Source organism: Primulina tabacum, chromosome 8, assembly GCF_025594145.1.
Source record: "Primulina tabacum isolate GXHZ01 chromosome 8, ASM2559414v2, whole genome shotgun sequence".
NCBI classification, from domain to species: domain Eukaryota; kingdom Viridiplantae; phylum Streptophyta; class Magnoliopsida; order Lamiales; family Gesneriaceae; genus Primulina; species Primulina tabacum.
Genome location: NC_134557.1, coordinates 1,874,636 through 1,898,306, shown reverse-complemented (window position 1 = coordinate 1,898,306; position 23,671 = coordinate 1,874,636). Strand labels below are relative to the sequence as shown.

The 23,671-nt window shown below is 33.8% G+C and overlaps 3 protein-coding genes across 6 annotated transcripts; 2 read left to right on the top strand and 1 right to left on the bottom strand.

Moving 5' to 3' along the window:
- The first annotated feature begins 85 nt into the window (after positions 1–85).
- Positions 86–7,113, top strand: LOC142552807 (type IV inositol polyphosphate 5-phosphatase 3-like). Its single transcript, XM_075662647.1, is given in 12 exon segments — positions 86–361; positions 482–581; positions 658–729; positions 1,842–1,914; positions 2,048–2,152; positions 2,349–3,186; positions 3,188–3,208; positions 3,901–4,030; positions 4,033–4,084; positions 5,322–5,430; positions 6,094–6,236; positions 6,597–7,113. Coding segments are annotated over 12 exon segments (1,929 nt in total). The 5' UTR covers positions 86–319; the 3' UTR covers positions 6,841–7,113.
- A 1,316-nt stretch (positions 7,114–8,429) lies between these two features.
- Positions 8,430–11,553, top strand: LOC142552806 (uncharacterized). The gene is made up of 10 exons (XM_075662646.1): positions 8,430–8,474; positions 8,566–8,627; positions 9,089–9,208; positions 9,301–9,400; positions 9,489–9,569; positions 9,900–9,949; positions 10,039–10,189; positions 10,266–10,322; positions 10,862–10,983; positions 11,108–11,553. The coding sequence occupies exons 1-10, from the start codon at positions 8,460–8,462 to the stop codon at positions 11,319–11,321; spliced, it is 972 nt and encodes a 323-aa protein (XP_075518761.1). The 5' UTR covers positions 8,430–8,459; the 3' UTR covers positions 11,322–11,553.
- Positions 11,554–12,290: 737 nt separating this feature from the next.
- Positions 12,291–22,583, bottom strand: LOC142552803 (carboxypeptidase SOL1). 4 transcript variants are annotated; one of them, XM_075662635.1, is made up of 15 exons: positions 22,382–22,583; positions 21,666–21,759; positions 21,457–21,552; positions 21,125–21,155; positions 20,953–21,009; positions 20,575–20,670; positions 19,933–20,055; positions 19,162–19,266; positions 17,801–17,847; positions 16,644–16,769; positions 16,404–16,506; positions 15,642–15,704; positions 15,152–15,235; positions 14,109–14,172; positions 12,291–13,120 (listed from the first exon to the last, which is right to left on the bottom strand). In XM_075662635.1, exons 1-15 carry the CDS (start codon positions 22,476–22,478, stop codon positions 12,819–12,821), a joined length of 1,488 nt encoding a protein of 495 aa, XP_075518750.1. In that variant the 5' UTR covers positions 22,479–22,583; the 3' UTR covers positions 12,291–12,818. The 4 variants fall into 4 exon arrangements, with proteins under 4 accessions (XP_075518750.1, XP_075518752.1, XP_075518751.1 ...); XM_075662637.1 differs by having other exon boundaries at positions 12,291–13,102; XM_075662636.1 differs by having other exon boundaries at positions 21,666–21,756.
- Positions 22,584–23,671: the final 1,088 nt, after the last annotated feature.

Genomic DNA, 23,671 nt, shown 5'->3' with positions numbered 1-23,671 from the left:
GCTCAAACAGTTTTTCTAATTCACTCATAGTTAATAATATAGTGTATATATATATATATGTATGTGTGTGTGTATGTGTGTGTAATGTTCGTTCACTAAAACAGATTTAGCTGTGCCGCTAGACGAAGCACCTAACTTGTAAAACTAATTTGATTTTAAAAAGTACAACGACCGTATATGGAGGTGTAGCATGTCGTTGTAACAGCCATCGTGGTTCTCTTCACGCGCCGCCGCCAAAATTCACACTCTCATTTGCTGCAAATTATTCTATTACCAGTTGTAATTGCTTACACTTTGCCTTTAGAAACATTGTTTTATCATGAAGAAACTCAAAACGAGAAACCACCACCAGCAACCCGAGGTAATGTTGCCTCCCTTCTGGAAATGTTTCAATTACTATTTTCTATTTCTTGGGATGACCTACGAGAGATTGCAGAGGAATTGGGCTGAAATATTGTGTTTGGGTTGCACGTGCCTGCAGCTTTCATGGCGGCGCGTGGTCATGCGCAAGTGGTTCAACATCTCTGCTAGCGACTCCGATTACTCGGCTGATGCTGAAACCGAATCTGATTCCGATGAAGGTCCTTTGTCCATCATACGACGTCGACTTACTATTGCGTTATACATATTTTCGTCAACTTCTTACGGGTTTTACAGAATGTTTAGATTGGCCAAAAGAATCGAGATTCAAGAATGATAAATCCGATGGAGTTCAGCTCGATGTTGATGGTACGTGTTTTCTCTTTTTATTTCCTATCGAAGTTTCTCAAAAAGGTTCTCTTTTGCTAGTCAACTAATTTGATCAAAGATTTTTTGGATAAGAACTATTTATGAAGCGTCTTGCATTGTTGAATGGAGTATGGTTGCTTAATCTGATTAAAAAATCTCAACTTTTTCGGCTATGATATGCTGGACTTGCTCACTTAAGAATTTGGTAATAAGTGGAAATTGTTAAATCACCTCTTGGATTTCAATAATTTATATTTCTGCCAATATTTAAAGATTCTGGTTATATATTTTTTCGAATTTACTCTTGAAATATCTGGATTTTCATAATTTATTGCTCTTCGCAACTAATTTTGCTTTTTCGGGATATCGATGAAAGTATCAACTATCAAGAATCTGGCATTTATAGCGATCAAATGTCCTATTTGACGATGTGCTGAATAGAAAGAGCAATTCGAGTTATCGCATTGTAATGAAGAGCAAAGGCTTGGTGGATCAATGTGGTTAAATGAACTGCTTTTTGTTCATCTTATAGAAGAATCTCGAGCTTATTAAATTTGCCCCATTTTCATGCAGAGCTTGAGAATCTGGACATGCGTAGGCTTCGCCCTTAAGAAAATAGTTCTTGACTGATATTTAGTTTCCGAAGTTAAGTGCTGAGGATGTACGCTTTTGACGCAGTATTTGAAAGATGCTTTATGTATTTATTGAGAGCTCAGGGTTATTAGTGCCAAGTTTGAGGCTAGAGTGTATTTTAATATCTTCGTTACATAGTCGGTTTGCTCTCTTTATAAGTAAATATATCTGTACGTTACATTTTAAAAAAAACAACACTCTCAGCTAGCTGTTTTTTCATACCGATATAGCTTTTCTACTAACCTATTACGAATGGATTGTGTCGAAATAAACAACTGCTTAGCATAAGACGATATTTCATCTGTCTTTGCTGATGCAAGCACATACAATTTTGACTCTCACCCACAGTACCCATTTATCTCTCTAAGTTCAGTTTTCTTATCCTGCTACGTAGTGTAGTTTAGTGTTTATTTATCTCTAACTTTCAAAGTTGAACTCTAGTTGTTATTTATGTTGCTTATACAATCACTCAATTTCAGAGGCTCTTCCCATCTTAAGAAGACGAAAATCAGAGACATTTAGAGCTCAATATATTAACACAAAGGAAATCAGGTATTCTTTCTGTGCATCTTTTATATCAGATCACAAACTAGTATTACATTCATATGCAAGCTTCTCAAATGTATAAAGATGGCGACGGTCAAGAAACATTTTAATTTCCACGATCTTGTCTTCAACTAAGTAGGGTATGCGCTGGCACGTGGAATGTTGGGGGAAATGTTCCTTCTGATAATCTGGATCTTGATGGCTGGTTAGATATTGATGAGCCTGCTGATATTTATGTAATTGGGTGAGTTCGTTATTGTTTCATAAATTCCCATGATTTGATATCTACAGTACTTTCAGTCAATCCTATCGATATTGTTCTTGATCTCATTTCTAATGCGCTTCCATTTTTATGTTAGTTTGGTTTTTGCTGTAAAATATTGCCGTTGGTTCTAATACAAGATGTTTTTTCCGTGTCACCACACTTTATAAACCTTCAGTTTTCAGGAGATAATACCATTAAATGCTGGTAATATATTTGGTGCTGAAGATAGTCGTCCAGTTTCAACATGGGAAAACATTATTCGTGAAACTCTGAGAGTTCCACCAGCGACTAAGTTTAAATGCTACAGTGATCCTCCTTCTCCTTCAAAATTTAGGCCACACGATGATGCCCCAATTATTGAAGATGAAATAGCTCTCGAGTCTGACAGTGACATTGAGGAGGAAATTTATCCTGTGGATGAAGAATCAAGCGAATTTGATGAAATGAAGGATAAAATGGTCAGAGAGAAGTTGCTTAACTTTGAGTCCTGTATCTCAAATGACAATGATAGCTTTGGAAATTCAGTTGAAAAGGAGTTGCATCTAAAATCTTCTTTTTCAAAGAGGTTGGACAGATTGAACTGCTTAAACATGGAGAATTCCGAGGAAAAAGTGGAAGCCCCGAGTACCCAGTATACCAAGAAATTAACCCAAACACTTGGTGGGACAGAAAGGATAGGCTTAAGCTGGCCTGAGCGACCTCTACATCTTTTAGCACCACATATTTATGAGAGATCAAGTTCCATGAAATCTCATCTATCTTTCAAAGCCTCCAAATCATTCAGAAAATGCAAGTCTTTTAAATCAAACATGATGCCAGGAAATACAATGCGATCTGATATGGCTTCTCTTGTGGAACTTGACCTTGAACTTTTATTAAATCGAAAGAGACGTCCCCCGTATGTCAGGGTATTAAGCAAGCAAATGGTTGGGGTTTTTATTACTATATGGGTCCGTCAGAGCTTGAGAAGGCATATACAAAATGTGAGTGTGTCAACTGTTGGAGTTGGTGTTCATGGGCTACATTGGTAACAAGGTTTGTTTGTTTTTCCAATACTTGGTTTCACTTTGGTAGATACGTTGTTCTTTAATTGTCTTTATTCTGTCAAAGAACATAATTTGAAATTGTCCCTGTTCTAGCAGCTGATTGTCATTGTTTGCCTTAAAACCCATAAGACGCGTCATCCATTGTCTGTTTATGTTTGAGTGGTCCTCAGATTTGCCCTTTATCGAACACAGAGTAAATAATCTGGCATGAGGATCCCTTCCCCTTGCACTTTTGGGAAAATGAAGTGATAATGTTTGATTTCTTTAGGAATGAGAAATAGATTTGGAGAAATTTAAAATAATAATGGCATATGATTTTGTTTTTGGAAGGAAAATTCACTTAAACATAGCATTTCCTCGAGGATTATAATTCTCGTGTGGAAGTTTTGTAATATTAACAACCAAATCATTTATTTATTTGAAGACCTTTCTATTCAATGTCCATAAACTAACAAGAATGGCAAATCACACAAAATGAATACCTAAATAAATCAGTCTATAATAATGTTTATAGAGTTGGTCTGATGGAATAGTTAATTATGAGATCCCTCAATGTATTCTTTGAAGATCAGGGAAAATTAATGATACTGAAATCGTGACATATTTTGTCTGTGCTACTTTATCCAACGCTAAATCCATTCTCGGTTTTGTAAATATGATGAATGTTCTTGTTTCTTTCAGGGATCCATATCAGTTAGAATGTCTATATATCAGACACTCTTCTGTTTTATCTGCAGTCATTTGACATCAGGCGAGAGAGAGGTTGATGCAGTCAAAAGAAATGCTGATGTTCAGGAGATACATAGACGTACAAGATTAGTTCAATCTCTTCAGTTGGCTTTCATAAAAGCATCTACGACCATGAGTTAGTTCACCAGTTCCTATATCAGTTGCTTTTCTCCCCTTCTTACTGTTTAGTTGGTAATTTATATTCGACAATGAACATCTGCTCATTTTTCTTCGAATGACATATGATGTATATAAGTATTCTTGCTCGTCCCGCTTCTCTTTGGTGCAACAATTATTCTTCAATATAAGTAGACTTGTGTTGATTTTTGATAGGATTCTTTGAATAGATTCCTACAAAATAGTCTTTCATTAGGAATCAAATTCTTTTAAATATTAAAGATCAAATCTAGTTTAAGAAACTCAATATTCTAGAAAGACAAAATTCTTATGCAAAATCTTATAAAAAAGGAATATAATTAGGAGATAAAATTGTGTTTCAAGACACGTTTCCTTTGAGTGGAGACTGGAGAGATAACACAACATAACAGAGGATTTACATGTCTGATGGTTCAATAATGAATGACTATAAACTCCATATGGTTCAAACTCTAATAATGTCTCTTACAATCATCACCCCGTTGTATATGTGAAAATAACTTGGGATAAATATGGTTGGAAATTTTTCTTTTACCTAAACAATAAATGTTCCCTTTAACTAAACCACGATATTTTACTACTTGAGTTCCTGGGCATTCCTTTAATGAGTGAGTTCCCATCTAGTTCATGATCTACTTGAAATCACTGAATTTGTTTCTAACTTGTATCTTTTGCTGTTGATTAATTAAAGGGTGCACTAAGCGTGCATTTTATATTTAATTATCTAATCGAATGGTTTGATGTTGTCCAGGGAGAAATCCTTGGTTGGCTCATCATAAACACATTTGGGCTGTTTGGAGGTGTTAAACTTTGGTCAGGTTATTTAACCTTACCATTGTTATCAAAATCCTCCACCAGTACTTTGGGTTGAACTATCTGCTATTAATATATATGTTATTTAGTGAGAAATCTCCTTCATTTGCTGGTTCCTTCTATAAGGTTATATAGAGATATTCATGTTTTAGGTTCTAACCGGTTCATTTGATCTAACAGTAAAATGATAGCTGTGCAAAATCTTATCTCACTGTTATGAAAGTGGATTTACTTGTACGAATGCCTGCTTAAGATTTTCCTTTTACATATGTATTGTTCCTCTCAAAGTATTCATATCTGAAACAGAAAAAAGTTGGAGAATTTTCGCATTTTCTTCCGTAGTTTTTAGCTGTGTTGTAGCATTTTAAATCTGAATGGTGCTGGCAAATTTCATCTGCTTTCAGGAGAGTAATCTGGCTTGGTGACCTAAACTACCGCATCAATTTGTCTTATGATCAAACAAGAAAGCTAATATCTCAAAAGGACTGGTCTAAATTAACTGAGTCGGATCAGGTGAATGTAGATGTGTTGTTTCTTTGCCACCTGTTCAATTTTGTTTTTTTTAATATACAACATCCGTTGCTTTAAATATTTTCCCTTCTTGTCAATTTGAAAGACTTTGCATATCCTAGTTGGGGTGATACCATGTACCTACATGTATATGCATAAAGGTAATAAAGAATCGCATGCCATGCTCCTGTAGATAAGTTACAAAAACTAATGGGAAAAAATTGGAATCTAGAAAAATTACCATCATACAGAAGTCACCGAATAGCAATTTATGCGGCTACATATCTTATCAGCATCTAGATCAAAATTCCTGATCATTGTGCATAAATGAGCCTCAGTATCTAACGATGGATGAATAAGTTGAACTGGACCCCCTTGATTGAAGCCTCTGAAACTTTTTGACATTCCCAAAGAAATGTTTCAATTGTAAGCACAAGCACTAATTCATTTAAATCACGCCTAATTTAGCACAAGAATTCTGAATAAGAATGAATGTGATAGTGTTGAGAATGTCAGCCGAAACGTGTTGATTAGGGACATACTTTGATCAATATCGACCACTCTGGCATGTTTTAGGTCCATTTTTTGGTTGTCTTCTGACATTGATTTGTTGCATCGACTTTGGGATGTTTCTCCTGATATACCGGCAATCTCTTTCGTTTGCAGCTTTGCAAAGAATTTAGAAAAGGTCGTGCATTTGATGGATGGTCTGAAGGTACTTTGAACTTTGCGCCAACTTACAAATATGTATCGAATTCTGAATCTTACTGCGGAGAGGATCCTAGGTCTGGGAGGCGAACTCCAGCATGGTATGTTTTTATTTTTTCCATTCTAAATAAAACATCCAAGAAATTATTTACGGGTCTCATGGGCTTTAACCTATAGAATTAGCTTGAACCATATGAAAAATTCCCTGTTTCTCCGACTTTTTTTCATTAACCACGTGCATTATTTTTTGTTATCTTTTATCAAGAACTTTCTTGCTATGGAAATGTAATTCTTCCCTGGGTTCTCTCTCTCTCTTTCTTTTCTTTCACTGTCTCTGTATGTGTTCTAGAAATTATTTCTGGTAACTAGAATATCTCAAAGCTTAAACTTTGTTGCTTTCCAAAAAATTGTTTTAAAAAATCTACTTCTTAAATTTTGTCTTGTGTGTCCATTTTGTCCAGGTGTGATCGCATCCTAACTTTTGGAACAGGAATCAAGCAACTAAGCTATAAGAGATCTGAACTAAAACTATCTGACCACCGTCCTGTGAGTGCCACTTTCTTGGTTGAGGTGGAAGTATTCTCCACAAGGAAATTGCAGCGAGCACTCACTTTTACTGATGCGGAAATTAAAGAACGTGATATTGTCACGGACATTGGACCCAGCAGCACAATGAGACGGCCACAATCAGAAGAGGTAGGATAGCTGTAATTCTGAAGAAAACTAGGAAATCCCGATTTTCATCTATTTACACTAGTTAGTAGTTCAAGTCATTGGTGAAAAACTTTACTGATAAAGAAACATGTCGAAGTTTTCATGAATTGTAAGCTAATCATGTTAAGGTTGTCGTTTGAGCTCGGTTATGATCAAACCACAGTTACTCTTGAGACGTTTACTCGGTACTGGGCATACAGCAGCAAGAGAACTCTTGCTTTAAAACTAGAGACTCTAACTCAATATTTGATTCGTCTCTCATTATTTGCTTCTGTTGTTGCAATGATCAATTTGTGTCAAGTTTTTTAGAGAACTTGATGGTTATTGGAGCCCTGTTTGCTGCTACACGCGCACACTTTTTACTCTCTATGCATCTGCAGCCGAGGTTTTATCTTAGTTAGCCTCTCGGCAAATTGCTTTCAAAATTGTCAGCACTCTTTTCTTTTATTTGGCAAGTGTTATTTAAGAATTGGATTTGACACTTAAAATTAACATTATTTGATATTTAAAAAAATTTGTTTTACTCGTTATATTTTAGGTCTCTTTTTTATTAATGATAATAAAAAATTATTGAAAAAACAAATTTCTGGAATAAATTTTGCATTTTATTGATTTGGATAGAGAACTTATAAAAATAGCAAATATTATACTAAATTTAGACACTATATTTAATATTTTAGACGAATAAAAAAATATGATATGATATGGAAAATCAATCAAAACGAAGGATAGAGCACAGCAATAAATATTGGTGGGGGCAACATAGAAATATAGAGTACGTGGAATATTTTGAGCTCCACCCTACGATTGATGTAGGAGAACACGGCGTAGATCGTAACAAACTGCGGATTTTTTTTTTATATTCATACTAATATTTATAAATTTCAAAAATTAATATATATAAAAAATTTATATTATTTGAGATTATGTTTAAATAATAATAACAATATTTTGTCGTTAAATTGATTTATTTGTCTTGAATGAAATTATTACTATTAAAAAAATATCTAAGTATTAAATAATATATTATTTTATCTATCAAAATTTCAAACAATTATATTTTTAAAAATCACAATTTTTTTATTTATTAGATGAATAAATTTTGATTAAAAATTTTTCATTATTTTTTAAAACATACTAAAAATATTTATATTGAAACTATAATTAAGATTAATAATAATAGTGATACCAAAATTCATGAAAATATATTTTTAAAAAGTTGAAAAAAATAATATCATAAAAAAAAACTTTATACTTTATTTAATATAATATAGATTAATAATAATTAAATGTACAAAATTAACATAAAGCTCAAATATATAACCAAAATTAATTGAAATAATATAATTAATATATAAACTTAAATTTAATTTATATTTTAAAAAAATATCAAATTCAGTTTGAATTTTATATAAAAAATTTCATATTTAATTATACATTTATTTTTATAATATTTAATATTATAAAAATGAATTATTATTAATAATTATTTTTTTACAGTAATTTTTTGGCAAACTTAAGTATGGTAAAAACTATTATTTATGTGTGTGTGTGTGTGTATATATATAGATATAAAGATATTTCTCTCCATTTTTCATCATCACTCCGATATGTTTCTTGTCAAGGTAAGAAAATAAGCTAGCATGGCGACCGCCGACTTTTCGAATTTTCCTGTGTTGTTTCTGATATATTGGTGTTCTTGTTGCTTGATTACAGCCGTGGAGAGCTTTAGCCTTTGGGGTTTATGGATACAAGAATTTCACTAAATCTGGTTTTGTGTAAGTCCCCGAATTGGTAACATCTACGCTTGTTGTGCTGTTTTAATTTTGTTTTCTGTTCTTGGTCATATTCCAGAGTAGGTTGCATTTCAGCGTTTTTCTCGTGGCCCCATCTTATGAAATTTTCTGGAAATTGATGGAACAATACTGAGAGTGCGCTTTTTATTCTCCAGTTATTGGCTGTGTCTTTAATAGATACTAGACTGTCCAACACCTTACAATTGTAGTCATTTATTTTCATCTGACTCATCCTCAATACATCGGTTTACAAAAAAAAACGATCAGTTTTATGCAAGCAAAAAAAAAAAGATTTATCTTTTTGTAGGCTGTATGCTTAATGTATGTGATATTCCATACAATTTTCTTGTTCGGAGTCAGACTGTTGAGTATTAGGAGTTCTTTTTGGATCATTCACTCTATGCGCTCAGCGATTAGTAATTTAGAATACTTTTCAATGTTAGGGAGCATTCAAAAAAATTTCGACCAGAAGATATGGAAGTGCGAATAGAAGGGAAAAACTGTATTGTCACTGGAGCTAATTCTGGCATCGGTTATGCAACTGCTGAGGGTCTTGCATCACGGTGCAGATTCTCATTTTGATTTCTTTTTATATTATATTCCCAGCCAAACTTTCATTTATTGAATGGTTTGAATTTGATTTAATTTTATGCAGGGGGGCAACTGTATATATGGTGTGCCGAAACAAGGATCGGGGCGAAGCAGCTCTTTCAAAGATTCAGGCTGCAACAGGCAATAAGAACGTTTTCTTGGAGGTTCTTCGGTTACTTCTTGTCAATCTAATAGGCATGTTTTAATATTTCAATTCGAATAACCGATTTTTCCGTGTACTTCACCTCACAGGTTTGTGATATTTCTTTGACTAGCGATGTGAAGTCGTTTGCCTCTAATTTTTCATCAAAAGATAAACCCGTTCATATCCTGGTAAGTTAGACTTACTATAGTATTCCATCATCAGAAAATTCTTATGACATTAGGCAAATAAATGTATAAGAAATGAGCTAACTAAAATTTTTAAAATCAACCCCTTACTTTGGTTTAAGTTGCTTTGTGGTGGAGAAAAAACTAGTTTTAGAAAATTTAACGTAGAATATTAACAGTGTTTTCATTCAAGGGGTAATTTAATCCCTCACCCCACTACTAGATTCACCCGTCGTTGACTCCCTTACTCCAATCTTAGTGCTTTATAATTAGTTTAAGATGCATCAGTTATAAAACAGCAACTTGATAACATTAAATTTTGATGTGTTTAAGGTTAACAACGCTGGTTTGCTTGAGAATAATCGTCTTGTTACCTCGGAAGGGTAAGCAGCTTTTCTTCGCTTTATAAACCCTGCAGTCTGCCACAGCCAATCCATTGGAAGTTGATTTAGTGATTTTTAAATGACGTCAGGTTTGAGATGAATTTTGCTGTAAATGTTCTGGGCACTTACACCATGACCGAGCTGATGTTGCCATTCCTGGAGAAAGCTGCACCTGATGCTCGAGTAATAAATGTTGCATCTGGCGGAATGTACACTTCTCCCTTGACGGACGATTTACAGGCGAGTTTTGCACATTTTCATTGTTGGCTTCCATTTTATTCATAACTGAGTTTATTTCTGAAATTTACCTTTTCAGTTTAGTGGTGACAAGTTTGATGGAGTGGAACAGTATGCCAGAAACAAGCGGGTGCAGGTAAGTTTATTAACATCTGAAAGCTAAGCATAAAAGAATGAAACACACGTTTTTTTTCTCTAAACTTGCGATTAGAATGATTCTGTTAAATATATTCCACCATGCGCCAGTTAAGGGCAATGCCGGTTTTAGTAGCTTCACGGAGCAACATATACGTTTTCTTACGTAAGATCGAATCTAAGAATTCAGTTGAATGTACATAAGATTAGTACCATGCATGAAGTCTCATTGCTCAGTTCTTGATGTGGGGGACGCGTAAATTTTTCCCGCTACCCACGTAGTATATTTATTATCTCTGAACAGCAGAACAGCACAAGTATTGCTCCGCTCTGTATGTTCCCATCATCTTTTTCTATTCAAACACATGTTTTTCTTTATCGTTGCCTTTTAAATGCTGCAATGTTTGGATGGATGGAAATAAGTTACGATGCTTAATAAAAAGCAGTCACTTAAAAATATTTGTGAGATGGTACAGAAGCAGCAGAAAAGATGGATGATGTTTCAGGACAGAGTGCACAAGCTGACACATTTAATTTTAGGTGTCATTGACTGAAAAATGGGCTGATAAATACGAGGATAAAGGTATCGGCTTCTACTCAATGCACCCTGGCTGGGCAGAGACGCCTGGAGTTGCCACAAGTTTGCCTCGTTTCTCAAAAACGTAATATTTTTCTCATCATTTGCCCGTTTGGAGTGCATTTCTTTGTCACCTGAAACAACGAGTTATTGCATAAAATATGCAGTTGCCCGAGTATAATTAAATGACATGCCAACTTGTTTTCCAGGTTATCAGGAAACCTCAGAACAATTGAGGAAGGTGCAGATACGATAATCTGGTTAGCTTTACAGCCAAAAGAGAAGCTAGTAGCTGGTGGATTTTATTTCGACAGGGCAGAGGCACCAAAACACTTGCCATTTGCAGCTACAAAAGGCTCCCGTGTTTCTATAGACTCCATTGTTGATCGACTTCACTCATTTTCCAATATATCGCCGAGTTAAATGTGGTGGTTGTATTCCAGAAACGAAATTTCATTCGAAATTACAGATATTGTTCAGTTGAAACTGTAGTAAGGTATCTGCTGTGTGTATGCTCTATCTTGGTTAGGCTTTATGTACAAGAGGTGTCAGTGTTCCCAGTCGAATTATACTTCTGTTATGTTTGTAATAATTCAGGTGCTGAGATTTGAGCTTAAAATCTCAAGTAAAGAAATCAGAGAAATTTTTTCATTAATCGTTTCGGTAAAGAAATGACTATTTGGAGGATGTGATCGTATGTCATGTTTGTTTCATTTTCTGACTTAGATATTATTTTCTTGATTCAGATCCTTTGGTACTTATTTGATATTAAGCAACACCCATCATGGATTAATTTCTCTTAATACCCGTCTTACTCATTTACAAGATTCAAATGTGGAATCTTGCACAAAAAAAGGAATCAAAATCTTTATCACCTCAAATATCTCTTGGTTGATAAATTTTTTTATTATAATGATAATATATTGAATAATTTAATTTTTAATCCTAGATATAAAATTTAAAATCATATAATTTTTTGCATTCGATTTCCCCACACTCACCGTCTTTATTAAATGTAAAACTGATAACATCAAAAATATCTTTCTAAATATTCCTCGATATCCGACTATCACAGAACCTGAGAATCAGATCATCTGCTTCCGGGAAAAAATAAAAGAATTTATTGAGAATCTTACATAATATTTTAGTTTTTTTCTAATTGAGTTTTTGTCTCCGTTAGATGATCAGAACTTACGATTGCCAAAAAAAGAAAAAAAACGTCAGTTTATTATTACGACTACTATTATGGTGGTTAGTTGAGGCGCTCGCTTCAGACTGCATGCAGCTGCAAATGATATCTAACCAACTTTTTTATTTATTTTTTATTTTTTTATTTATTTTTTTTTTTTATTTTATTCCATACCAACTTTGAAGCCAAATACCAAGAGCAAGTGCAGTAAAGAGCGATTAAATTCTGATTCTGAAATCCAATTATTATCATCATGGTCAAGAATTGGATATCCAATTACATAAACTTGTCATATTTTCAAGAATCGCCTCCACATATCTAATCTGATGATTCTGATCCATGCATTATCTCAGGAAAATGTACAAGTTCTTTATTCTACTTGTATGCAAAGAGTTGGAAAGAAAAGTATCTAGAGTAAATTATCAAATTTTGTCCCAAAGGAAGCAAAATTTTACCTCAAGATTTATCAATGTCCAACATGGAAAATCAGGAGCGAAGGACTAATCCTTTGCCATGCAACGAAATATTGATTTGTTCAAGATGGGTTTTCTCGATCTTCTGGACATGGGTTGTTAAACCCGACCTATTCCCTCCTATGGCTCGGGAATAGTCAGTTCGTTTGGCTCCTAGCTCATAGCAGCTGGCTCGTTAGCTGCAGAACTACTAGCTTAAATTAGATTGCGATTCAAAAAGAAAAAATAAATACCAGAAAAATTTACACGACTGCACGTTTAGGCCCTAATCATCTGTCTATGGTTTCTGTTATTCAATTTCGATCTAACCCTCCTCTTCATCAAGAAGCAGAGAAATATCAGAATCAAAATCAGTGGCGTTGAAATTTGCAATTGCTGCCATGGCAAAAACTCCATTACTTCAGCAGCGATCTTGTTCACAAAGAAACAGCTAGAATCGAGTTGAAGTAGATCACCATCATGAGTGGTATCAGGATCAAGAACAAAATCTAGCTTCACAGCTGCTTCTCCCAGTACAACACAAGCCATCTTCGATCTGTATCCTGGCATCGATGCAATAACTGCAAGAGTTTTATTTTTTGAATGATAAGGAGATTGACACGAGAAAGAAACAATACAATTAAATTAAGTATAGTTCATCTCGCAGAAAGAAGCCCGATCGAAGTCTGCACTAAAGACATAATTTTCCAGATAATTTATCACCTCCAAAAGGTGATTATTTGCCACATTAAATTACCACCTCCACCCCCAAATAAAATGGAATAAGATACACAAATACCATATTTTCCCAAAAGCTTCTCCTATAAAAAATAAACAGCTGGCGATAAAAAAACTGAGCAGATAACAGAAAAAATAATGAATTAAAGTCAGACAATCAATGGAGATCTCGGAGATGATTCAAGCAAGGGTAAGTGTGTAGGATAAAAAAATATGCACTTACTGCATGGATAAAACATGTTTTTGTTGCCATTAAAGTAACAAGGATTAACACTTTTCTGTTGGAGCTAAAAAATTTGAGACTCGGTATTTTTAGTTTGGTATTTGTAACGTGTAAGATCTGTTTGGAGAAATATATGATAAAAAAGAGGAAAAAGATGAAGGGATCTAGATACTGAATGCTGTAAGTTGTATAAAAAATTTAAATCATCATTTAATTGATCGGAAAAAACAAACATTTGAACAATCCTCACGTACCACAACTTATGCTCACATCATACTTTTTACACTTCAATTATAAATCACATCAGCACAACAAAACGCATTGCAACGAAATGGACAACTCCTTTTCTTTTTAATTTGGCTAGTCCAAGTCATAAAATTCATAAACTTACAAGAAACACAAGCATATAATCTTCCTAATTAAAATTGCGTTATGGGTAAGGTTATAAGCTTCCATTCTACTCCTGATGTATCAAAACCAACAATTACAATCATGCTTTTAGAAGCCAGACTCATCCAACCATTAAGTGAAGCTTTTCCCTTAAAGAAAGAACACAAGGTAAGCAACAGACAAACCAACACTTGGAGAGAAATTTTCAAGTCAGTTACCTTCATACTTCTCTCTGGGAGATAACAAGCGATGGTAATCAGCAAATTTTTTGCCAGCTGTAATCTGTAAAAAATATGAAGTCAGCCAGAAGTAAAAAATTGAAACACGACCAAGCTGAGGCACGCTGTCTTATAAAGCAGAAAGGGGAAAAGAAAAGGCAGAATACGACATACATGCACTTTTTCAAAAAAAATCCTGACAAAAATATAAGAGAGATTTTCCACTAAAACATTAGATAAGTGTAAGGCTTGCAACCTCTCACATGTAATACTTCTCACATGTGGTAACATAAGGGAGAGAGAGAGAGAGGAATGGAAAAAGTAATTTTGGTAAATTAATATCGAACAATGCAAGTTTTAAAAATAATTTAAAACAAACAAACAACAATAAATTTAAAAAATGGAAGTCATGTGTATATACTAATAAGTACTTAGCTAGAGACACACAAAATTATAACTAAAACAAAATAAGTTAGATAATACCCAAAATGCATGCAAAATAGTTTATAAATTACAAATATAAAAATATAGGAAAAAAATCTTTGGAAGTAAAAGTTATTAAAATCATAAAAATATCTCACGTGATTAAATTTAATAAGAAAAGAAAACAGCAGTGAAAAAAATAAAATAACGAGAAATAAGTAAAATATTGGTAAAATATGAGATAGAAAAGACATTTTATTTTGTATAACTATAAACAGAACCAACCCAAAAGTTTTTGGGCTACTTCTATTTATCATTTCTCTAGAAACAGATGCTCCCAAGTAACACAATCTACCTATGTATTATTTCTCGAGAAACAAATAAAAGAAAACCTGTTTCTAAGCCTCTCAAGCATGACGATAGACTAATGTTTTTACACATGCATTTGGAAAACAGAGCCAAATGTCTCCTCTCATAGTGATGCTGCAAATTATGCCCCCAAAGAAACGCCTTCTTAATCACTTATTTGCTAACAGAACAGGTATGTAATTCTAAACCTTTTTTCAGAGAGACATAATATTTTTAATCAATTAAATGACAATGCCGGTGAATGATTGTACCGTTTGGTTCATCCCCTGGATAGCAATTGACGCAGGCAAAAGTCTTCCACTATCTGATGAAATAATTCTTCCATGAATTCCTGTCTACATGATAAAGAAGCACGAATCAATAACATAGAGTAAACCCAACTTATAATGTATGAAGTGGCAAAACTGTGAGAAGCTACTCAATAGATGCAAACACATACACCTCCTAAGATCCTAAGAATCATCTCCATTTCATCTGTTCAATATCCCAATGACTAAAATTCCAATTTTCCAAATCCTTTTAAGTGCTAGTCTAATAGAAGTTCAAATGCTTTGCGAACAATCTCGGTGTGCTTTTATAATGAAATACTCATCAAGATACAACTTACTGAATTTTCTAATCATCTAAAGCATGTTCAATAATAAGTAAAAACCACAAAGAGGAGGAAAACATTCCCCCCCAAAAAAAAGAAAATACCGTCGTTGAAAATTCAGGTGTAAAAATTTTCGTGCTTTAACAGACCTTAACTAAGCTTGCCACCATGTTCAGCATGCTCATTCTATTATATTCCCATAGAAGCGGAAGCTGTGATATTAATAAATGCGTTAGGCAGGATATCAAACAAAATTTTGCTACGCAATAACAGCAGAGAGTCGGAATTCCAGTTATTAAATAAAAAAAAGAAGCATAAACCATTTACATTTAAAATGTTGTAAAATGACGCTTAAGTTTTTTATTCCCCTAATAGAATTTAAACCTATCAGGATTAATGTCAGATAGATGTGATCTCATAAAAATAGAACATCCCCTACGAAATAAATTCTCAAGAGGTATTTACAGCACCCATCAATTGTACCACGAGAAACTATATGTGAAAATGCATTGCTCATGAAGTATGAGCCTTCAGAACTCAACTTCCAATTGGATGAACAAGTAAATTAATGAACCAAGTAACATATGTTTTAAAACCACATAATCTGTTGGCCAGAGGATCACACATCCATCTGCATTGGCCTCTTGACATGAACTTTTAGGTTAGTTGTCACAGTCATTTCTGATATTACAGACGTAGGATCATATTATCTCCTGACAGCATAAGCCGATTTCTTTGAGTTGCCTACAAAAATCAAACTGAGTTTTCTAGAGTCCAAGTCATGCCAATTAAGAATGAGAATTGGAAAAAATGCAGGCGATGACAAATAAATTTGTAGTGAGTTTAGACCTTAAAACAAAAATTCAGATAAGATTAAGCGTCATCGAAGAAAATTCAAACAGAAATTTAACCTCGTTAGCGTTAGGCCATTTGTTGTCGCTAATCTCCAAAGTGAGTTCAAAGCATCCAAAGTGAATGTAATTCCAGTCTTGCATTCCACCATATATAGGATACCTACAAAAATAATGAATTTAAATCGCCAATAGTTGGGCTTTCAAAAAAATGCAGGAAATTAGCAATGCTGAAAGCAAAACATTTGATGCACTTTTCAGTTTTCGAACTTCATGATTATGCACCTATGCTAACAATACCAGAATGCTCCATTCGTAATCCCCCCTGGAAATTCCTCACTCTGAGACATATTATAGTGAGATCTACTGTACAAAGTGGCCAAAAATTTGAAAGTTTTGTCGTCTGGGCAGCCATAGTAATTTTTCCTGCAAACGACCAGCGATAAATTAGAAACCAACAGCATACCCATGATGTGATCCAGCCAAAAACTGCCGAGAACCACCAACCAGGAATGATAGTGGGACAACAGCAATCAATAGTGCAAATCATAGTAGGCAACCATAATAACTTGACAATGATAACACAAAAGCCTGGTTTGTATATATTATGATTATTAAATTATTTTCACTTTGATCCATTAAAAACAGAAATAGCTTGATCACAAAATTTGCTGGGATTGTTTGGCGTGGCTGTTGAAACCAGATTCTTCAGAAATTCTTAATCTGGAACAATTATCCCTTGACCTACCTATTAATATGGTGACCTACCTTTTAAAATGGTCCAAGTAAGAAAAATTGATTTTTACTGCATCCATTCCTGACTCAATTATTAGATGATAATTTGTGTCGTGAGGAGTATGGATATTGCAACTACAAATACTATTATAAGAGGTTGCCAACAAATAAAATTAGTGAAAGGAAAATTTTTTAGACAGAACACTTACACACACACACAAATATACATCAAAATATTGCTTACAAAAGTTCACCGTGAAAATTTATTTTGGCATTTTCTAAGCACAAACAAAACTGTAAAAGCTTCTGAAATAAAATATCACATGGTATTACTTTGGGAACAATAAGCCAGTCAATCCGGACCAATAATAGAGAGTTAACGGTCATATGAAAAGTTTGCAACAATAATTTCGTCAATATTGAAGATCTTTAGTCGTATGATATGGACAAATTTTCAGAAGAAGGGGATCTGAACTTATTTTAAAAGTACAATTGTACAAACCAGTTATTATATAGTTAAGGTCAACAAGTGATTCACAATCTTCCTACTGTTTTTACATTGATGGCAATTGAGTACAGATCTACAGGCAATTCAGAATCAACAAAAAATAAGGGCAGTAACTTAGAATTAGAATCATGAGATGAAGACTCAGTAAAACAGATGCTGCATCAAGGGCCATAGTACTTGAGATTTCCAAAGGGATCGCCTTCTAGAAACTTACTTTTTATCTTCTGTTCCATCCCACGGATAATTTGCAACAAGTGCTCCCTATTAGAAAAAGAAAAAACCAAACAAGTTATCAACCTTCTTGAAGGTAACAATAAATCCATGAACATCTCTATCTCTATGCGTTGTGCAGAAGAATATACAATCACGATCAAAGCAAGCTTACATCAGCAGCTTCACGCAAGAGTTGGTTACCATATTTTTTTGTTCTGTTTTGTAGATGACCATGGTATATCCATTTCCTCATCTTTTTTCAATAAAAGCCATCCCTTTTTTTTTTTTTGCATAAAATACAACGTTCATTGCTGTATCTTATTATTCAGTTTCATCGATAACCATGTGCATCAAAATTCCCTATTTTTTAAAGAAACACCGTCTCTTTTTTCACATAAACCATTATCATCCTTAAAAACAGTTGCTATTCATCTGATTCCACGATCTAACTTGTGCTTGCTACTAATCTACCTTTAGCCTACTCATTTTATTCTCTCTAAGTTTAGATAACTACCTCACTTGTGCTGAAAAGTTTATGGGTAAAAACAGAAATATATGGGCAAAACTGTAATATGTCATACATGGCTGTACAATCCAATGATCTATTCCGGACTTGAAATCCCTGAAACACTTAAGGGGGGCAAAATGTTAGGGGTCATACATCCTGCTGCCTTGGGACAACTGCAAATAATCATAAAAGAACGAACAAATAGAGGCAGCAAGTGGCCAGTTGGCAGCCCAAGAACGTGGCATAGAAGAACAGATTAATGGAGTATGTCATTGTTAATTTTGCAAAATACTCAGCTCCCTCAGCAATTCTTTTATATTAATACTCTATTACAAGTAGGGCAGCTCGGTAAACGAATCGAGCAGGTTCGCGAGCTTTTCGAACCGATTCGATAAATATTTGATTCGTATTTGAACTTATCGAACTCGAGCCAAAATTATTTTGTTTGATAATTCGCGAGCAGCTCGCGAACCTCAGTATTTTATTAATATAATTATATATTAAACATATATAAATTTCGAGTCTTTCGGACTTTTCGAACTCTCGAACCTTCATTCTCAAACCTTAATGTCTGGAAAATAGTTCGAATAGCTCGTGAATATATTCGAACATTTCGAGCCGAACTCGAGCCGAAAAAATTAAAATTTTCGAGTTTCGAATCGAGCTCCAACTCGAATATACTTAATTTGAGCCCAACACGAACCTTAAATTTTTACAAATATTCGGCTAGATTCGGTTCGTTTACACCCTAATTACTGGCCAATATCTTGAAAACAAGAGTAATAGCATATTGGAATACTGAACACATTTATGAACTATCAAGCCTCGGAGCAAGAGAAATGAGAAACTATTACCCCATGCAGACTGGCAGATGCTGTAAACCTTATCTCCTCCGACCATTTCATGATTGCTTTAGTTTCAGGTTGTCGCAGTTCCAAATCATCATTCATAGGAAAGAACTATGTCAATCATGTTAGATAATCCTCTATTTAATGAGAGGCTCCGATTAAGAATAAATGAGGTAAATAAAAAAATCACAGTTATTAATTCAATATATATGTATAACGAAAGTTTGCATAAATCCTCAGAATTAAGGTTTTGGATAGCAGAGTATTCTATTATTGAGATTAGGAGTAAAGAAAGCATAAATATTTTTTTAATCATTAACATCTGAGAAAAAAATTGAATTTTTATTCACCCCAGACATTTCGCTAACAATTTCAGGACCCGGAACTTGTTTGATTTGTCAAAATTTTCCAATGTTAAAAAAGTTTGAATGTCACATAAAAATGTTAACCATGCCTAATACTTCTCAATAAATTGTTTGTGCTTGATAGTTCAAACATCAAGCTTTTTGAAGGACTTAAATTTAGTGAGGTTAGCCCTTGACACCATCATTTGGTGTTGATCTTAACAGACACTGTAGTTTGTATAAACATTTTCCGAACTCCTAGTTTTTCAGTATCATCCTCTTATTCCTACAAATTTATTCTAATAATAGAAATAACTTTTTAATCAAGTTCACAACTCAAGTAATCCAACCATAAGGCAAACTTAACGAGAAGAAAAAAATCCTGAAGAATAAACAGCATGAATGACATGTAAGGTTACAATGCAACAAATACCTGGTCCGGAAAATCACGATTTAAATCAATGTTGTTTGCATTGCCTCGACGCCTTAGCGCAAATCCATCAGGATTCATAGATGGAAGCAAATGAAGGTGGACATTCTCCACAATCAAGGTAGCCTGTGTGCAGAACAAACTACAAATAAATCAAACTCTAAGCAATTCCCAAATCATAAATTACATGAAGCTGATGCATGAAATCTAGATCCCAAAGATACTGCATAATAACAAATAAGTAACTAGGCCAATAGCTACTTGGGAAGTTGAAAGCAAGAAAATCGTTAGAAAAGTACGAAATAGCAAAATGAGGATATCAAACCTTACAATTAAACTAATAAATGTCTATTCATATGCAAAATTTCAGGAAGCAACATGTTTATATACTTGCCGAAAAGGTCCATCTAAAAAAGAAATAAGGTTAAAACTGTCAACTGGAACTACTACTTGAGAGAATCTGCCAAAGCCATCAATAAAAATGCTAGCTTCTAGTTCAGGATCGGAAAGTAAAATGGGATTTGAAAGAAATAGCACAAATTTTGCATCAACCTAATAAGATAATGCTATAGGTCAGTGAAAGAAAGGAGTATTTGTTTGTAATAATAATATCAAAGCAAAGACAGCAAAAGAAAAAAACATTACCAATGGGTCATTCATGTAGTTATCACAGATCCAACTACCTAGTCGTAATAGAAGCTCACGACCTACGGGCTCATTTCCATGAACATTTCCAATGAACTGCGAAAACGAGGAAATGAAGGTAATCATTCACAATACAGTAATGCCATCTGTTGCTGCACATAGAAAATTGTTGATCTAATTTGATCGGATTAGGAACAATTAGAGAACACATGGCACCAGCAATAAGATCGACCCTTTATAAGCAAGAAACAAAGACTTTTAACACTCAACTGATCCTTAAGTCACTATAGCACAATTATAACTCTATCACACATAGAATGGTTGATGATACTGCCAGAACTAAACATCATTAAGTAATATAGGGTACAGCATCACTACCTTGAAAGCAGGTTCAGCTTCTCTTTGTCCAGGTCTGTCAGAAAATTCCAAAACCCACTACAGTCCCAAAAAAGGAGATTAGGCTATCGGTATATGCTTACCCACTAAAAAGTATCTTCAGAGTGAACTGGTGCATTATTTATAAATAAATCAGAACCAGCAGAAGCAGTACCAGTGGAACTCCAAGTACACTCTTTCCAACACTGATAATGAATGAACTCAAAAAATCAATCAACAAGAAAAAATGAAGGATAAAAAACAGATCATCCATGCAGAATTTAGATAGCATAAAGCATCTGAATGTACATCATTACATCCATAAAATGTCCAAAAGTGTATATCTTCATCCGGGTTATGCAATAAGAAACAAAATCTACATCTTAATATATAGCAGTATATAAACTTTTTATTTACATTTGTGATAGCAACATTTCTCAAACAAAATCGCTAATTTCAATCATTTTTTTTCTTGGGGCTTTCTGAAGACAATGAATCATATCTCACCTGTAAATTCTTGAAATGTTGCTGCATCGATGGTTTAATTCTTTCATAGCCTTCTCGAGATCAGAATTACTCATATAGCCTAGAGCTAACTCTTCGCTGGTAAAAATCAAAATTTGAAAATCACAGTAGTCCATTAAACAGCTATATAATCCTTTTAACAAATTTAATGATCCAAAGTAAATAAATAAGAAGAAAGTCTATGAAGATACAGCTTCTGTGTGTACTCTTCCTCAGTTACACTCAAGTTGTTTTCGTCCAGTAAACGCCTCGCTGAAGGGCTATACTCCTCGTCAACATAACCTACGGAAAATAAATTAAGACTTCCTAAGATACATTCAACAAATTGTCACATTAATTTTGCCCATAAAAATTTTATAAGAAAAGGCTAAGAAAAAGGAAACTAGCGCAACCAATAAACACTACACACCGTCATGTATGAAGTTTATATGAGGTGATCATGAATATCAGGGAGGAAAACACAATTTCAATTTCAATTTCATCGTCCAGAAATACTAAACTACCCATCAACAAAAGCTCAAATCAGAATATAAGTACAAAATCCCTCACAAGTTGGATAAATAGATCAACACATTAGAATTTATCGAAAAGAAAAGATCTTTATTCTTCAACTTTCAGCATCCAGAAATACTAAACTGCCCATCAACAAAAGCTCAAATCAGAATATAAGTACAAAATTTCCTCACAAGTTGGATGAATAGATCAACACATTAGAGTTTATCGAAAAGAAAAGATCTTTATTCTTCAACTCACAGTCAACCAACCAACACCACCAATATCACTACAAATCAGAATTCATCGGCAGGCACTTGAGCAATAAAATAAAATTCCAAAACAATATTTAAACTCGAAATCAAAAAAAAAAAAAAAAAAAAAAAACATGAGCAGATCAAGAGTGCAGACATACACGAGCAGTTAGAGTGGTGAAGGTCGCGGCGTCTAGCTATGGCGGAGCAACACAGTGAGGATAGAGTTAGAGAGATAAATAAGAGAGAGGATTTCATCGTGGGTGTCCTCTTCGGCTACATAATTCATCACAACGTGAGAAAGCCACCTTAGTTTTTAGATTCAGGCGGAGTTCTACTGTTAAAATTCTCTTCTATTTTTCATTTTTTCCTAACCATTTAATAATAAATACTAATTAATTTTTAATTGATTTTTAGTGAAATTTTATTTAAAATTATAATTATACGCTATTTATTTATATTTTTAAATATAATCCTATCTTTATCTATGTTTTCAAATATTTAGATACTTTTATCATTCTTAATAAAAAAATTAAAAAAATAATAAATTTGAAAATAACAAAAATTATTATATTTAGATAAATATTTTATTTTAACGGTATAAACACACAATGCCTGCAAAGAATCATTAGCTTCAATTAAATATGTATTGTTCCAACTTAATCGAATTATTCGTAATCGAATAAACTAGAACATAATTAAAATCGATTATTTTTACAGAATTAACCGAGTTTTCGGAGGACAAAAAAAAACCTAAAAAACAACATATGCCTACGTTGTGCATCATTTTCCAAAAACACATTATCTCCATCCAAAACTTAAACTTATATACAAAATTAAAACTAAAATATGCATCGATCCATGTATGTAATCATCTGTAATTGGGTGAGATTAGTTCACGTTCATTTCATATCTTTTGTTCTTCTGGCCGATTGCAAGGCCCAATTCGATCTACGGGCCTGTGGTAAATATGCAGCCTGCCAGTTGAAGGCATGCATCTCCAGCCACCCATCTTAATCATGATTTCTTCGTGAATAACTTCAAAGAGACTTAGAATTCCTTGTTGATTGATTGGATTATTTTCGCAGCGAAACAAAAGACTTACTTTTTTCAAGCGAGATTATAAATTAGGTGCTGTATATGGCTCTCCTATTCCTTGTGAGATAACTTTGTTTTCGCCAATACTCAATACCCATTTTTTTTAATTGATTCATTCACTGATACTGACTCGAATAGCTTGTGTTTGAGGTTGATAAAAGACTCGATTCAATATCCATTATTTGGATTTGGTTACTTAACATCATGTAACTTCAATCAAGCTGGCCCGTGATATATCTGTCGATTTTACTGGAGTCCGACTGCTGGCATGCAGATGAAAATAATGTCCTTGCAATAAAACTTGTGGACATGGGGCTTATAGGTCAGTTTCCTCGAGGAATCGAGTATTGTAA

Excerpts from the sequence above, each read along its gene's own strand:
- LOC142552806 (XM_075662646.1), top strand. Across the intron at positions 9,401-9,488 it reads ATAAGAACGTTTTCTTGGAG|GTTTGTGATATTTCTTTGAC; the intron begins GTTCTTCGGTTA and ends TTCACCTCACAG. Across the intron at positions 9,950-10,038 it reads CGTCTTGTTACCTCGGAAGG|GTTTGAGATGAATTTTGCTG; the intron begins GTAAGCAGCTTT and ends AAATGACGTCAG.
- LOC142552803 (XM_075662635.1), bottom strand. The coding sequence starts at position 22,478 with ATGAAATCCTCTCTCTTATTTATCTCTCTAACTCTATCCTCACTGTGT. Across the intron at positions 19,267-19,932 it reads ATCGTGATTTTCCGGACCAG|TTCTTTCCTATGAATGATGA; the intron begins GTATTTGTTGCA and ends TGATTGACATAG. Across the intron at positions 14,173-15,151 it reads TCCAGGGGATGAACCAAACG|ATTACAGCTGGCAAAAAATT; the intron begins GTACAATCATTC and ends TATTTTTTACAG.